The 16052-nt window shown below is 28.9% G+C and overlaps 1 protein-coding gene across 2 annotated transcripts in view; it reads right to left on the reverse strand.

Annotated features, from left to right (window-relative positions):
• Nucleotides 1-2016: 2016 nt before the first annotated feature.
• LOC143231662 (cell adhesion molecule Dscam1-like) overlaps nt 2017-16052 on the reverse strand; it is a 147875-nt gene continuing 133839 nt past the window's right edge. For both annotated transcript variants that reach the window (XM_076466234.1, XM_076466235.1), the window contains 8 exons: nt 14433-14600; nt 10894-11043; nt 9714-9808; nt 8559-8622; nt 8112-8213; nt 7355-7501; nt 5550-5661; nt 2017-3454 (listed from right to left, as the gene is read on the reverse strand). In XM_076466234.1, the coding sequence (XP_076322349.1) occupies nt 3406-3454; nt 5550-5661; nt 7355-7501; nt 8112-8213; nt 8559-8622; nt 9714-9808; nt 10894-11043; nt 14433-14600 (887 nt within the window). In that variant the 3' untranslated portion in view covers nt 2017-3405. The remainder of the gene's footprint in view (nt 3455-5549; nt 5662-7354; nt 7502-8111; nt 8214-8558; nt 8623-9713; nt 9809-10893; nt 11044-14432; nt 14601-16052) is intronic.

A 16052-nucleotide genomic window follows, 5' to 3' on the forward strand; every position in this document is an offset into this window, starting at 1 on the left:
AATGAATATAGAATTACAGTTCAAATATCTTCAACACATACTTAATATTGCCAGTTTAGAATATTATCCGATATTACATCGACGTAGTTTAGGATACGAAGGTTTACGCAACAAACACAGTCACGTTTTGAACTTATAAAGTACGATCTTAAACTTTCAAAACCGAGAAACAATTTTTAACAACAAAAAAGAATTTGTGAATCGAAGCAAATCCAATAAAAGATCTGGAAGTGAAAATAAATGTGCATTTGAAATTTGCACAAAGCTACACGAGAGCTATCTGCGTCAGCTGTCCCTAATTCAGCAGTGCAAAACTAGACGGAAGGCAGCTAGTCATCACCACCCACCGCAAATCTTTAGCTACTTTTTTACTAACGAATACTGGGATTAATCGAACTTTATAACGCCCCCACGGCTAAAAGGGCGAGCATATTTGATGTGAGGGGGACTTGAACCACCGACCCTAGGATTACGAGTTGAGCACCACCGGGCCATGCTGGGCTTTGAAGAATTGTAAAAATTCTTGTTTGCTGAGTAGCGTGATCACATACTTAGTAACTACATATCTTTCTGTAAAATGCACGGGAATGTCAAAAATTAGAATATCCGATAAAGTTTTAGTATTTAAACTGAATACACCGTATATTGGTTATTGTAATTTAAACTGAATACACCGTATATTGGTTATTGTAATTTAAACTGAATACACCGTATATTGGTTATTGTAATTTAAACTGAATACACCGTATATTGGTTATTGTAATTTAAACTGAATACATCGTATATTGGTTATTGTAATTTAAACTGAATACATCGTATATTGGTTATTGTAATTTAAACTGAATACACCGTATATTGGTTATTGTAATTTAAACTGAATACACCGTATATTGGTTATTGTAATTTAAACTGAATACATCATACATTGGTTATTGTAATTTAAACTGAATACACCGTATATTGGTTATTGTAATTTAAACTGAATACACCGTATATAGGTTATTGTAATTTAAACTGAATACATCATATATAGGTTATTGTAATTTAAACTGAATACACCGTATATAGGTTACTGTAATTTAAACTGAATACACCGTATATAGGTTATTGTAATTTAAACTGAATACATCATATATAGGTTATTGTAATTTAAACTGAATACACCGTATATAGGTTATTGTAATTTAAACTGAATACATCATATATAGGTTATTGTAATTTAAACTGAATACATCATATATAGGTTATTGTAATTTAAACTGAATACACCGTATATAGGTTATTGTAATTTAAACTGAATACACCGTATATAGGTTATTGTAATTTAAACTGAATACATCATATATAGGTTATTGTAATTTAAACTGAATACACCGTATATAGGTTATTGTAATTTAAACTGAATACACCGTATATAGGTTATTGTAATTTAAACTGAATACATCATATATAGGTTATTGTAATTTAAACTGAATACACCGTATATAGGTTATTGTAATTTAAACTGAATACACCGTATATAGGTTATTGTAATTTAAACTGAATACATCATATATAGGTTATTGTAATTTAAACTGAATACACCGTATATTGGTTATTGTAATTTAAACTGAATACATCGTATATTGGTTATTGTAATTTAAACTGAATACATCATATATTGGTTATTGTAATTTCATTTATCCAATGAAAACAGCGACGAAGTTTTCTAATAAGGAAAAACATCTTCATAGCCCGAATTCTAACATGGATTAGGGTTAAGCTGTTCATGCGTTTTTCTACAGTATTTATAATTTCCTTCATGAGCCAAGCGTGTTAAGGCGTGCGACTCGTAATCTGAGGGTCGCGGGTTCGCATCCCTGTCGCGCTAAACATGCTCGCCCTCCCAGCCGTGGGGGTGTATAATGTTACGGTCAATCCCACTATTCGTTGGTAAAAGAGTAGCCCAAGAGTTGGCGGTGGGTGGTGATGACTAGCTGCCTTCCCTCTAGTCTTACACTGCTAAATTAGGGACAGCTAGCACAGATAGCCCTCGTGTAGCTTTGTGCGAAATTCAAAAACAAACAAACAAACAATTTCCTTCACTTTTACTTCACATGCACTTTATGTTTAAAAAACACAATCAAATTATACATAAAAAGTATAGCTTAAAAAAAGGATACAACCGAGTTTTCCTATTAAGATTAAACGTGTATTCTAAAGATAATTTATCATAAGTGTTTGTTTATTCATAAACGTAAAACGAGACAATGAACTACCTGTTCTGTGTCCATTTGGTGTACGAAAACCTGGTTTATAGTGTTATAAGCCTTTAGGCTTACTACTTATAACTTACACATGTCTAAAGTGAGTACAAAATACAAAACCACTGATTACACAACAAAACGAAAATGATGTATTCCACTGAAATGTAAAAGTATAATAAACTTGGGTAAATAAACGTGAGATAAGTCTCGAGATTAATGTTAAGCACATGTGAATCCATATCTTTTGTTATCTTTCTAAGTGATATGTGATTTTTAAAAAATTGCAGCTTTGGTTGTAAAAATCTCCAGAGAAATACAAAGCAAAATCTTCGAGGATTGATAAATCTCGTTAATGACAGAGAAAAAGAGTTGGTTAGGAAAATCTCACTTCATGCAAACCTTGGGTAAAAGGATTAATGCAAAGAAGGATTATCACTTGGATCACAGTAAGGATTTCACCCATATCTAGCATAATACAAATACCCAGTGAAATGTTGAACATTAGACAATGTCTAATCTAATAACACAACCAAATGTCTTTAGACCAATACTTTAAGCTGCAGGAAACTCACAGCTTACTGTACTATGAGAACAATCATTCTTCTGTACTTTTTCTTATTACTCGGCAAAATCAATCATCTAGAGAGTTGTGTTTTCAGACAAAGGGTCATGAGGCTATAGCACAGAAAATTAACAACAGCATGCATGGGTCTCTTCAGATGTTCATGTTAGACATAACCTCTCTTGTCTTAAGGTCAATTATTTTTTCAATCTTGAGTTATATATGATTTAACAAAGTTTATAATTCCAGTTCCATGAAAAATGACATTCTTGATTTTACTAAAGTTATATGTTCTCAACTTCATCAAATCACACATTTGTTAAGCTTACAGCCTCTAAAGACAATAATTCTAATATCTGAACTTCATCAACGTTTAACCCTATAACATACAAACTGATGGGGTTGAATAAAAACTAAATCCTTTTAGAAAAACAAACAAACAAACAATTTTTTTCTTTTTGTATTTACAATGATAATCTATATTCTTGTCAGGTAGGATTTATAAGGGCGTATCTTCTTCCACACATTTTCAAATGCTTGCCTCTGATTATTAAATGTTTATGGCTGGTTTCTGCAACATCAAATTCACCAACAAACTTAAGGTGAATCTGGTTCAAATGTATATGTACATTCCTCTCCTGTTCCTCTGTAAAAAAACAACACAAAAAACAAATTCATGAAAACATGTGTCATTGGTTCTGATTACTTTCATAACATTCTCTCTCAACATATTTTGAAAATGGGTTTGATAAAAAAAAAGAAGACATTTGATATAAAGTGCAACAAAAATACATTGCTATCAATATTATGTATAAAGGAGGTTCAGTCTGTTGTATTCAAAACCATTTTCGAGCCTCACCATATCTGCTACGTTATTTTAACACTTTCTGTCGCACTTTAGCCGACAAGTATACATCCTTAAAATAGCTATATAGTGTGGTTTACATTGCTAAAGGTTCCATCGTATGCTTCTCATGTCTAATGCACACCACTTCTCCCTGAAGACTTTCCATAATCCATCCAGTATATGAAGATGACATTCACCTAGTGTCTGTTTCAACAGTTTCATTATACAGAAATACACAAGAGTTGCATCCTTGACTGGTATGTATTTATATAAAATGGATGAATACCCATTTCATTCTTCAGCTCCTTATGATATGGGACAGCTGAATGGAAGCCTTATCTTGGTGAATTCAAATCCCATTTGTTCCATTTAAACAAAAAGTCCTTTATGGTTATGCTGTGTGCTGTTGTCTTGTGAATGTGTATAGCTTTTGCCACTGACCTTTGTGTTCATAGGTTCTCAATGTTACAAGACACCACAGTTTGTCTTCCATGGCTGGGGTAAGAATTGTTGCAGGCCCCATTCTGGATGGGTCTGGTACCTCAAGTTGATACACATTTATTTGCTTTCAATTCTGTTAAGTACAAGAGATATTTTCATCTTGTAAATGCCAACTCTCTGATCCAAACACATCTTTATGATACGACTGTATGATTATTTTGCATTGGAAAGGGCTGTTATGTACATTTTATTATTGTAAATAATTACTGAAATTATGTTAAGGTACTATGGAGGTACCAATATATATATATATATATAAACTGTGAATAAAAAAAACTTACTACAGGTAAACAAAAAAATTTTGTTATACTATTCATTAACCTATAAAACTGTACTTTAATTAGAAATATTAAAATTATCTGTGACACCTAGTTAAATTAAACAGTGTAGGTGATTTGTAATTCCCCTAGTTTAAAAACAAAAATTTTAGAAAACTAATTAATTGTATCTATATACTGGTGTGTATACATAACATTTAATGGTACTGTTAAAGTAACAGGGAATATAACTTAAATGATTTATTCAACACTACAATTACCATGATGTAGCCACCTCACTGTACTTTCAGAATTGGTTGTATAAGCTACTTTTAGAAATTAAATATTTAACATTTACTGGTTTTATATGAACAAAATATAAAAAGCCTTTGGAATGTTTACATATGGAAACTATACCTGTGCATAATTGTATTGTTATAATTTTTGTAAAATTGTGTGTGGTTTAGACTTGAGGTTGCAGATCAAAACTGTTAAATGGTGTAGAATTAGGTTTACACCATAGTTTTATTACTGACGGCCATTAACAAACACAGGTGATAGGCTAATGCAGACTTGATCAATTTCAGAGATTTTGAACCTAGCTCTTGCCAAAAACACAAAACATGACATCTTCAATCTTATACAATACAGTCAAGACTTCTCACAACTTTTTATTTTATTTATTTTTCAATTTAGCTAACTAACTTCTACAAGTAAAGTAACCATTTAGAGCTGAACATAAAACTTCTAAAATTAAAGAGAAACTTGCTCTTGCTTCAAGTGCTTTGACAAATTATGTCTCATATCCTGTGAATAAACAACGTTCATATAAAAGGATTTTTAATTGGTATATTCTTCTCGGTTTCAACGACTTAACAAAAAATACAAAGACCAATAAGAAGTGAATAAATACTAGCTGATCAACCCAGCGTAACACAGTACGCTACAGTTAAAATGTGAATGATTTCAATAAAGGTTTGATTTTTGAAGAATTTTTGTTATTAAGTCTTAATATTGCTGTGTTATCTTTTTGTGCTGCAGGAAAAACATTACACATGTAACTGTTTTACAATCCAGGTATCATCAAAACATACAGAAGTACAGGTATTCTATGTTAGAGGAAAGAAATCTTGTACCTGAATCCTCCATCTCCATTTGTATGAACTGGCTTCTTGCTCACTAGTTGTCCCTGATGGATTTTACTGGATAGAGATTTGGTTCGATGATCCTGTTCTATTTCTAAACGTGCTACAACACACAGTTATAAAATGTAGAAAATTTTCTAGAATAAACTGAATATATATTATTACAAACTTAGAAAAATTTGCTGGCTTAAAAAAAAAAAGTCATCTATAGAAAGGCTTATCTCCCAACCATTAATTGCTTTTTGCATACGTGTTTGTAGGCACGTACGTCTCTATCTTGTGGTTGAGTTTTCTTTTACAAAAAAACTTTAAATAATTGTGAAGTTTGTGATTAAAACTTACTGTTTAAATCTCCAGTTATTGAATAGAAAGGAGATAATTAGAGATTGATAGAAAGAAAACATCACTGTAACCACCATAACTTTTTGATCAAGATACTTTAAATATTTGTCATGAACAGTTACTTTTAGGTAGAAACCAACACTAAACATTCATTCAATGGAATTAAGGAAAAATGAAACCATCCACACACATTTAGAAACAAAATACTAAGACACAATACAGCACAACTGCAACTGTAAACACAAAGTATTTTGAAAATAGTAATTAAAAATCAGAGCACCAGATGGAGCTTGGCAAAAGAAACTTAGAACAGTATGGGCAGAATAAAACACGTAATTCACTTTGGGGACCATACTATTAATAAAATTAGTATTAAATCTTCATTCCTAATGAAAAGAAAACGTCTACTGAAAAACAGGTTATGTAAAACTATGAAGCAACTTTAGAAAAACATAATGATATAAAATTCGCTGTACTAGATGAGAAACAAAGGTTTGTTTATTGTCTTTCTAATCATCACACACTCAGTCTAAATGTCAGCAACTAGTTCTTATGTAACAGTACATTCTGTAGCATTTTACAGATAAAATCATTCAACTTTAGAATTATATAATGATATAAAATTTTACTAGATGAAACTAATAATGTCATGAAAGATTAATAATTATCTATAAAATTCGCTGTACTAATGAAAACAAAGGTTTGTCAATTATGTATTCAACTTTAAAATTTTAATGATGTCAAACAGAGAAGAAACAAAGGTTTGTTATGTATCAATTGAATTGTGTTAATTTTAATATTCGTTAGAAACTAATTAATTGACTAAGTAATTTTTTTCATTGTTTCAGCTCTTTATTATAACACAGAATATTTTGTTTGTTTGTTTGTTTGTTTGGAAAACTATGAAGCAACTTTAGAAAAACATAATGATATAAAATTCGCTACTAGATGAGAAACAGGGTTATCTAAAACTAGCAACTTCCCATAATTTAGCAGTGTAAGACTAGAGGGAAGGCAGCTAGTCATCACCACCCACCCTCAGTCTAACTCTTGGCGCTACTTCTTATGTAACAGAATAGTGGGCATTGACAGTAAAATTATACACACCCAGTAAATGGTGAAACTAATAATGTCATGAAAGATTAATAATTATCTCGAATAACAAAAACGTCAATTATGCATTCCTTTAAAATTTTAATGGTGTCAAACAGAGAAATTGTATCAATTGAATTGTGTTAATTTTAATATTCGTTAGAAACTAATTAATTGACTAAGTAATTTTTTTCATTGTTTCAGCTCTTTATTACACAGAATAACAGTGGTATTGTTACTACTATACTAATATACAGAAGTAAAAAGAAACAAAACATATTAACACATACAAAACAAAGTTAATGTAATGAGATACATTTCTATTAGAATATTAGTTTATCTCTAGATTAAACTTGTAATACCTGGAAGTTTATGTGAAACACTGACTACCAAGTTTTGTCCATCAAGGTTCTTCCTTATGTCTGGACGATCGTACTTAGAAAGGGTTTCAAACCCTGATTGATGATGAACAGAGCATTCAGAAGAAGCAGAGAAATTTCTCCATGGTACTAAAAGAGAAACTAAACTTGTAAAACTGTCAATGATAAATCTACTCTGTGTATGTTATGATTTATAATATTTTCATAGCTTATTCATTAAAAGATTTACTGAGTTTATTTAATAGAAAGATATTTTATTTTTCTAAACAGCTGGTTAATGTTTATTAGCTGAATAATTAGTGTTTAAAATATACTGTCTGAAAATGTCAAACAATGAATGAGTCATTTTTAGAACCTACAGATAATTCCATCATTTCTCACCTATGATTTGCTCTATTAAACTTATCACATAAAACGTAGCTAAGTTTTGTGATGTATCACAAAATTCTAAAAAAAAATTAGCAAAACTAATTTTAAACTATTTCATGTGCATTTAATTTATCTATGTTAAGTACAATATAAATTATTTTTATTTCCAAAGTTTAATTGTTTTGTTTATTAACAATAACTCAGTGACTGCTTTAAAATGTTTTAAAGACAGATAAAACAATATTAAACTGACAACATGAGCTGTTGCAATGGTGAAAGATTTATGAATGTTGCTATTTTTTCTCCAAGATTCTCAAAATTCAGAGCTTAATTCCTGCTTCATAAATCTTACATTTTAACAACCTCTTACCCTCCTGTTCTCTTCTGTTGTTATCACATTTCCTAACATGTTGCTGCTGAACTGCTAGCTGAAGTTCTTGGGTAGTGGCATAGCGGCCTGAATGTGGTACGTCTAGAAACAATTAGAGCATGTCACCAAGTGTTTATCAGAAAACTAAAACAGTATGCCACCAAACATAAGATTAACAGTTTATAATTTCAACATCTTGACATTAAAGAACCAAATCTCATATAAACGAAACAGATCATTATTGAATAGATACAACTTAATATGTTGAGAAACCAGCTGTATGTAGTTAACAAGAACAAGGGTGGCACTTATTACTGATCAAACATTACATGACACTTGCAAAGCTTATAAGTAGAAAGGCCCACAGCCTGAAATATTTCATTTGTCCAATAACAGAAACTTTCACAATAATATTGGTATGTTTACACATATATAAAAATTACTTACCTGGGGTCCAAGCATTTGATGTTTTTGGAAATTGTGGCAGTTTGTGAAGTATTCCTCTGGAGCCCTAAATTGATTTAATTATAGGAAGCATTTTAAATTAGAATATAATCAAAAGATACATCTTACTAAACTCAAGTACCAGAATGTCTTTATGTATTGTGTAACAGCTAAACCACCCACTTCTCACCAATGTTTCTTTATGGAACATTGTTTTATTAACTATCCTAATTAAATGCTTTTAATCATTTTACTTCTCATGTTAATTTTAGTTCAAGTAATGGTCTTTTTGTATCTTGTTTGAACTGTGGTTAAATATTTATTGTTCCTCTTTGGGAACATTGTTCATATCTTAGACAAAGAGGAATATTACTGCAACTGGTATTTTGGTAACTGGTTTTGAGTATAATTTAAAACAGTAACCTGTAGTAAAATCAGCTCTAATTTAGTTTGTTAATTAGTGGATTAATTAAAAATATATTAAAGGATGATTAGTTTGTGCATGGATTTGTTATATATGAGATTTCATTAATTTTATTTCTATTCTCTCAGTTGAATCATGTTATACAATATGTATGTACATTAGTTTAATAATTGAATGGCTAATAATTTTAGGATTCTTATATTATACTATGCTACTTAATATATTGATTTTAAACCTCATTACAGTAAATCTCCAGACATATCACTGAAGTACCATTTGTCTGACTTGCATTATAAATCACATTATGATTCAACCTAATTTTAACTGTAATGAATGTAATCACACCTCTGAATGGCACACCAAAATGATTGATTTAAATCACACCTCAATGAATGGTACACCAAAATGATTTATTTAAATCACACCTCAATGAATGGTACACCAAAATGATTTATTTAAATCACACTTCTATGTTCACCAACCCCTACTTTAAAACAGATTTCAATTTAAATTCAACTGCACAATTTAAACAGCTTTGTTTACATATATCAGTTATTACTACATATAAGGAATACATAACTGAATATACAAGTTTCATGTACATACAGCCAAGAGCAATTCTTAAATCACTCTGACTACAAAATAATCACTTATACAGATATCAATTACAGTCATGTTAAAGCAGATTTGTGTTACTATTAGCATAACATTGAACTAAAACAAAACAATCAAACCTTATTTCGAGATGGTTTAGGATTTTCCTCTGGTTGTGAATCATATCGTGTTTCAGTATGAAATGTTGCATAAGGAGAAATGTCTTCACCTGGACCTAAAATATTGTAATTTCTTTTTTTTTAATTTAATGTTAATTTCTGGTTAAACTAAACAAAATATATTAAAATTAGAAGTAGCATATCAATTATTCTATAAATATAACACCAACTATAAATTGTGTGACTTTTACAGTCATGTCTTTGAACTCTTGGAGATTTCCAGATTAATGACTTCTTTAGGTACATGAAACTGAACACAGTATTTATTAAAAGAATGTTTATAAAATTATTCACAAAACAAGAAACTTTATCTGTACTATTTCCCTACATCATTTTTAAATGTTTCAAGTTTTAAATTATAAATAAAGCAATTAACTATGTAATAATATAAAAGTTTAACTATGATATGAAAATATGAAATGTATTAGTAACACTTTTTAAAATATCTTTGAACTATAAGATATTTGATGTTGTACGAATATTTAGCCAAAATATCACCTTAGCATAGTACTACTACTCAATGAACCAAAGAAACCCACTTGAATTAAAAATGTATCTCAGAATGGCTGGTATGGGTGTGAACACTTTTACTTAACCTGAAGATGACCTTGGAAGGTCAAAACGTTGTTCTCTCCTTATCAGTAAAAGTGTTAATACCCATACCAGCCATTCTGAGATACATTTTGAACCAAAGGTCAACAAGACACGTTAGATGTTGTGAGAATGTTTAGCCAAAATGTCATCTTAGGATATTACTTATACCCAATAAACCAAAGGTCAACAACAGATGTTTGACATTGTTGGAATGTTTATTCAAAATGCCATCTAGGATAATGCTAATACTCAACAAACCAGAGGTCAACAAGGGATATTTGATCTTATGCAAATGTTTAGCCAAAATGTCATCTTAGCATATTACTACTACTCAATAAACCAAAGGTCAAGAAAAGAGAGACAATATTTTTAACTTGTAATTTAAAGTCAAGATTTAGACTTTTCATTGTGTAAATCTATATCATAAATGGAATGAATGAAATTTAAAATAAATTTACATATGTGTACATCGTATACCATCTACAAAATTTATGGAAGAATAAAGATACATATTCACACAGTGAAATCAGAAACTCAAAATACTTACTTAAGCATGTCATCTGTGTTTCTGATGGAACCATTTTATATGGATGGGTGATGCAACTGGAAAGCTGATTATTGTGGTCAGAGTTCAGTTTCTTTTCTGCACTGTTGATTAACGAGGCATCTGAAGTTATATCATTCTTTACTGGTTGACCTTTAAAATAAGAAAACTATATTCCTGTATCTAATAGTCATACTCGTTTTTAAATTACTTGTTTACAGACCAGTATGAAATGATAACTGGAATGAATGACAGTTCTAAAGGTTTGGAGTATTGTCTTGCATCATATAAAGATTTGGTTTGTTTTGAATTTCGCGCAAAGCTATTCAAGGGCTATCTGTGCTAGCCGTCCCTAATTTAGCAGTGTAAGACTAAAGCGAAGGCAGCTAGTCATCACCACCCACTACCAAGTCTTGGACTACTCTTTTACCTATGAACATTAAAACACTCCAACAGCTGAAAGGGATAGCATGTTTGGTGTGACAGAGATTTGAACCCACATCCTTCAGATTATGAGTTAAGTGCCTTAACCACCTGACCTTGCTGGATCTCATATAAGGATTAATAACAAAAATCCTTGTCCTACATCACATGTAACAAGTGTATATAACAAATTATGGCACATCTGACTGTTTATAAACTGTATTCCTAATACTTGAGTAAAATCCTAATATTTCAATTAATGTTTTGTGCAAATATTTACGGGAGGATGAATACTAAAACGAATGTATCACTCAAAACATAATCAACACACACACGCAAGTATCTTTATAACTTGCATATATATATATATGTACATATTCAAGGAAACAAATATATTTTGCTGATTACTAAAAATGAAATACATTAATGATTTTCAAAACCTTTTTAAAAGCTTTATTTATTACTGTTAATTTAAAGAAATGAACAAAACCACAAATACATAAAAGTACCAGTTTCGTATCATATGTACCATCCATATAAATCTCTAATAATGTACTTCAGAAATCTTTGTACAAAAGAGAAAAAAAAAAAAAATTAGTGAGAATGGATTCTGAAAGTGGAAGAACAGATAATTTCAAATGTGCAGAAAGGTAAAAAGAATTTGGTGAAACAATTAATACAAGTCGAAATCTAAGAAAGTGTGAAAAGAAAGACATTTTAACTTTCGAAAAATATGAAGATGATAAAAAATATATGAAGAATTAATACAAGAAGAGAAAACAGATGCAGAAGAAAAATACCTGACAAACTTAAAGAATAAAAGGAAAAATATAAGTAATAACAGAAGAGAGATAGATGACAAAGAAATAAAAAAAAATCTGTTTTCCAAAGCAAAGGCCTTGAAAGTGTTGAATTTTAGTTCAATATATTTTTCAGGAGGCAAAACTAAACTTTTAAAGAAAGGACTTACCTTTACACTAAATAATAAACCAAATAATTTTAAAATTAATGACGAATTTATTGGAAAATTAAGATTAACAGATTTTTCATAATATTGATGAATCATTAAAACAAATGAAAGGTAATTTTGTACCTTCAAAAGGAAGAAATCTAGAATCTGATATAATTCATAGTTGTGTAAAAAAAATGTGTTGTAAAATTCTCCTGATTAAAGAAAACACTGCAACAAATAACAAAATGCAAAAGAAATAACTTAAAAATATGTAAGAAGTTTTCATTCAAGAAAGTCCAAAGTTATTGTTATTTGTCCATTTTGATAATATAGCTTATAAACGTGTAAATGATTAAGTAACTTATAAAGATATGTCCTCTACTGATATTCCAAAATTTGTAAATAAAGTAAAAGAAGAAATGAAAGAACATAAAATAATTTAAATATATATATATATATATACACACACACACACAAAGAAAGAAAACGATTATTTGTAATCATAAACTGGGGACATTTTATTTATTATCTAAAATTCACAACAGTAAAGTTAAAGAAATTTTGGAATATTGTAAGGTGGTATATCTTTGGATAAAGAGTCCTCCAAAATTTTTTTGAGGGTTAATTACTGATGGAAAAACAATGTGACTGAGCCACTGAGTTCTAATATGGACATCATTTTGAAACCATTTACATCTAAAGTACAAAGTTATATAAAAGATGGTACTGATTTTTTTAATCACGTATCAAAGAAAATTGAAAAAAAAATACTATATTTATATCATTAAGATGTTGTTTCTCTTTATCCAAGTATCAAATACGAATATGGTGTAAAAGGTATTAAATGTAATTTAAACATATTCCCAGATTTATTAAATCCACGTTTTAATAAAGTGATAATTACAGGTTTAAACCTCATTCTACATCATAATTATTTTTTTTATTATAAAAGCAAATCTTTATAACATCAATGGGAACAAAGTGGTTCCAACTCATACCACTTTAATGAAAGGATATTTTAAAATTAAAATTTTCAATTGTTTCTCAAATTATTTTGAAAGCAATTATATTGATTACTTGAAACAAAATTGGAAAAGGTTTCTAAATGATTGTTTTCTATATTATGAAAAATAATCCTTATATTTTGATATATTTTTTTGAAAATTTGAATCAAAGTAACTCTAACAAAGTTTAATTTCAAAAGTAATTTAGGTTTATCCTTTTCATATATATATATATATATATATATATATATATAGAACATAAAAAGGAAGAGGGTAAGATTTAAATGATTTATATTACACATCTAGTAATCCATACAAGTATTTCAATTAATTATTATATACATACTAAATTAAAATTTAATTTTACCAAACTCAAATAATTGTTTTTGTTGTTTCTTTCCCATTAGTTAAACAACACAGTATGATAGAATTAAAATCTTACTTTAGAAAGTATAATTAAACAGAATGTGTAGTAGAGAGAGGTTTTATGTTAGCTAAAATTAATTAAAAAAAATTAAAATTAAAAAATTCATAATATTACTTATGTATGTGCTATAACCAAATATATGTTGGGGAAATATTTTACATTTGAAAATAAATCAACACAAATCTCGTGTCAGAAATGCAAACAATATCTCATTACTGGTTACAAAAACACATTAATATATGGAAATATCATACTTTAAAAGAACTTTTTACTTTCTGGTATTCTTGTTAAAAGGATGAGAGATTATTATTTTGTTAATAAATTTAAAACCACATTAAATGTTACATAGTTTAACATACAGAGGGAGCTTAAAACATTGCTCAAGAAAGTCTTATTGTAGAAACTGAAGAGTACCTAAAATGATGAGAAGTTGGTCATTTTTATATATCTATGGTCTTATTCATTTATTTTAAATTAACAATAATAAATAAAAGATGTTTTTTAGTATTTTAAAGGTTATTTTTATATTATTTGAGATATATTTTATTAAGATGAATTTTTGCATTAAAAATATTTAAATGTTTAAAATGAGCATAAGAAAAAAAAATATATAAAGCCTTACTTCTAGTAAATAAAACTACAAGTATGTTTTTCATGAAACACAAATCTTGGATAAAGCAATAAATTCAGACTTACATATTAAACAAATCTTACAGTATCATAGTAATAGCTGTACCTTGATACTTAGCCCCAGGAGAATGTTTTCTTTGACATACCACCAGGGCTAAAACAACAACTGATACAATGACTACGAGCGATGTTACCACAGGAACAATAACTGCAGCATCTTCGTAGAATGCTGGAGGTTCTTCTGTGTTAATTATTAACTCTGGAATCAGCGTAGCTACAGAAGAATCAAATTAATGCTAATAAAACTCTGGTACGTTTGTAGAAAAATACTAAAGAAATCTCCAGCAGGAACAAAATTATAAGAGTAAAAAAATGTTTTATAACTCCAGCCAAAAATGTTTTTATCGTGACATATTATTTGTGAAACTTGACAAACAAAAACTGTTACTAGAAAATATTTCTTGCAATTAACATATTCATGAAGTTAAAATAAAATAATTAAAACAGGAAACTGAAAAACATTCTCCTTTACATTTTTACTCTTAACCTGAAGTATTTGTATCAAATATAAAATACTCAGCCAATAGGTTAGCAATATTTTTGCTCAATATTGAAGTATAGGGAAATTAGATCTCCACTCGAAATGATACTTGAAAAGAAACAATTTTACATTTTCCAAGTTATGATATCAATTTCAAATGAACAGATGTAACATTTAAGAATTAATTCTGTTGATTATATGTCTTAGCCAATCAAATATATGTAAGAATATAAAGCCATTTCACCTGAATATATTATATGCAGTATTTAATGTACCTAGTAAAATGTTATTTTCTGTGACAGTGTTATAAGATATATGATATCTATCACTGAAATTTGCAAATGATTCCAGCATTTAAATATGACATGTTTTATGTCTAATTGTTGCAAAGTCTTGAGATTGTCCTTCTAGAAATACAATTTCCAAAAGAGTGGTTTTCAATACAAATAAAATATGCATTACATTACATTCATGGCTGAAACTGCATCTAAAATACATTTTCAATTAAATAAACCATGTTTATGATCCAAATACATCATACAATAATAGGTTTTATGTACATGTCTTTGGTACACATATTTTACCTTCTTAAATACAAAATTTATTTTGTATGGTAGGATACAAAATCTCCTTTACTTTATTAAATATAACAATTATTTTGCATGGTAGAAAACCAAATCTCCTGTTGCATGTTGTTGTTTATTTATATTAAAGCAAAAGCTACATAAAAGCGATATAACTACTTTTGTTGTCATCACTAATTTAGAACTGATAAACAAAAACTCTGATTGAAAAATAGGATATGACCATTTTCAAAAGGCACCTACTGCCCCAAAGAGGACAGCATGATTTTACATAATAGGACATGACCCTTAAACACACAACAGCATGCACACACCATTAGACAACACCCAAGTCTGTATGCTTTTCAACATATTTAAAACTAATCATAGAACAAGAATAATATCAAAAATATTTTTATAAATATTACATACTACATTTTGTGTGTTTATAAATGTAATGATATGTTTAGAGAAGCAAAACACACACATCTATATTTAAAACTAAAACATAACTTTGACATTATCCATTTTCTTTTATTAAATGAAAAATGATTTTGAATACACAAAGACAGTAAAGTTTCAGTCACTCTCTGGTGTTCATTAAATATTCCAATCATCTGCC

The sequence above is a fragment of the Tachypleus tridentatus genome, chromosome 11 (assembly GCF_004210375.1).
Source record: "Tachypleus tridentatus isolate NWPU-2018 chromosome 11, ASM421037v1, whole genome shotgun sequence".
Taxonomy (NCBI): Eukaryota; Metazoa; Arthropoda; class Merostomata; order Xiphosura; family Limulidae; genus Tachypleus; species Tachypleus tridentatus.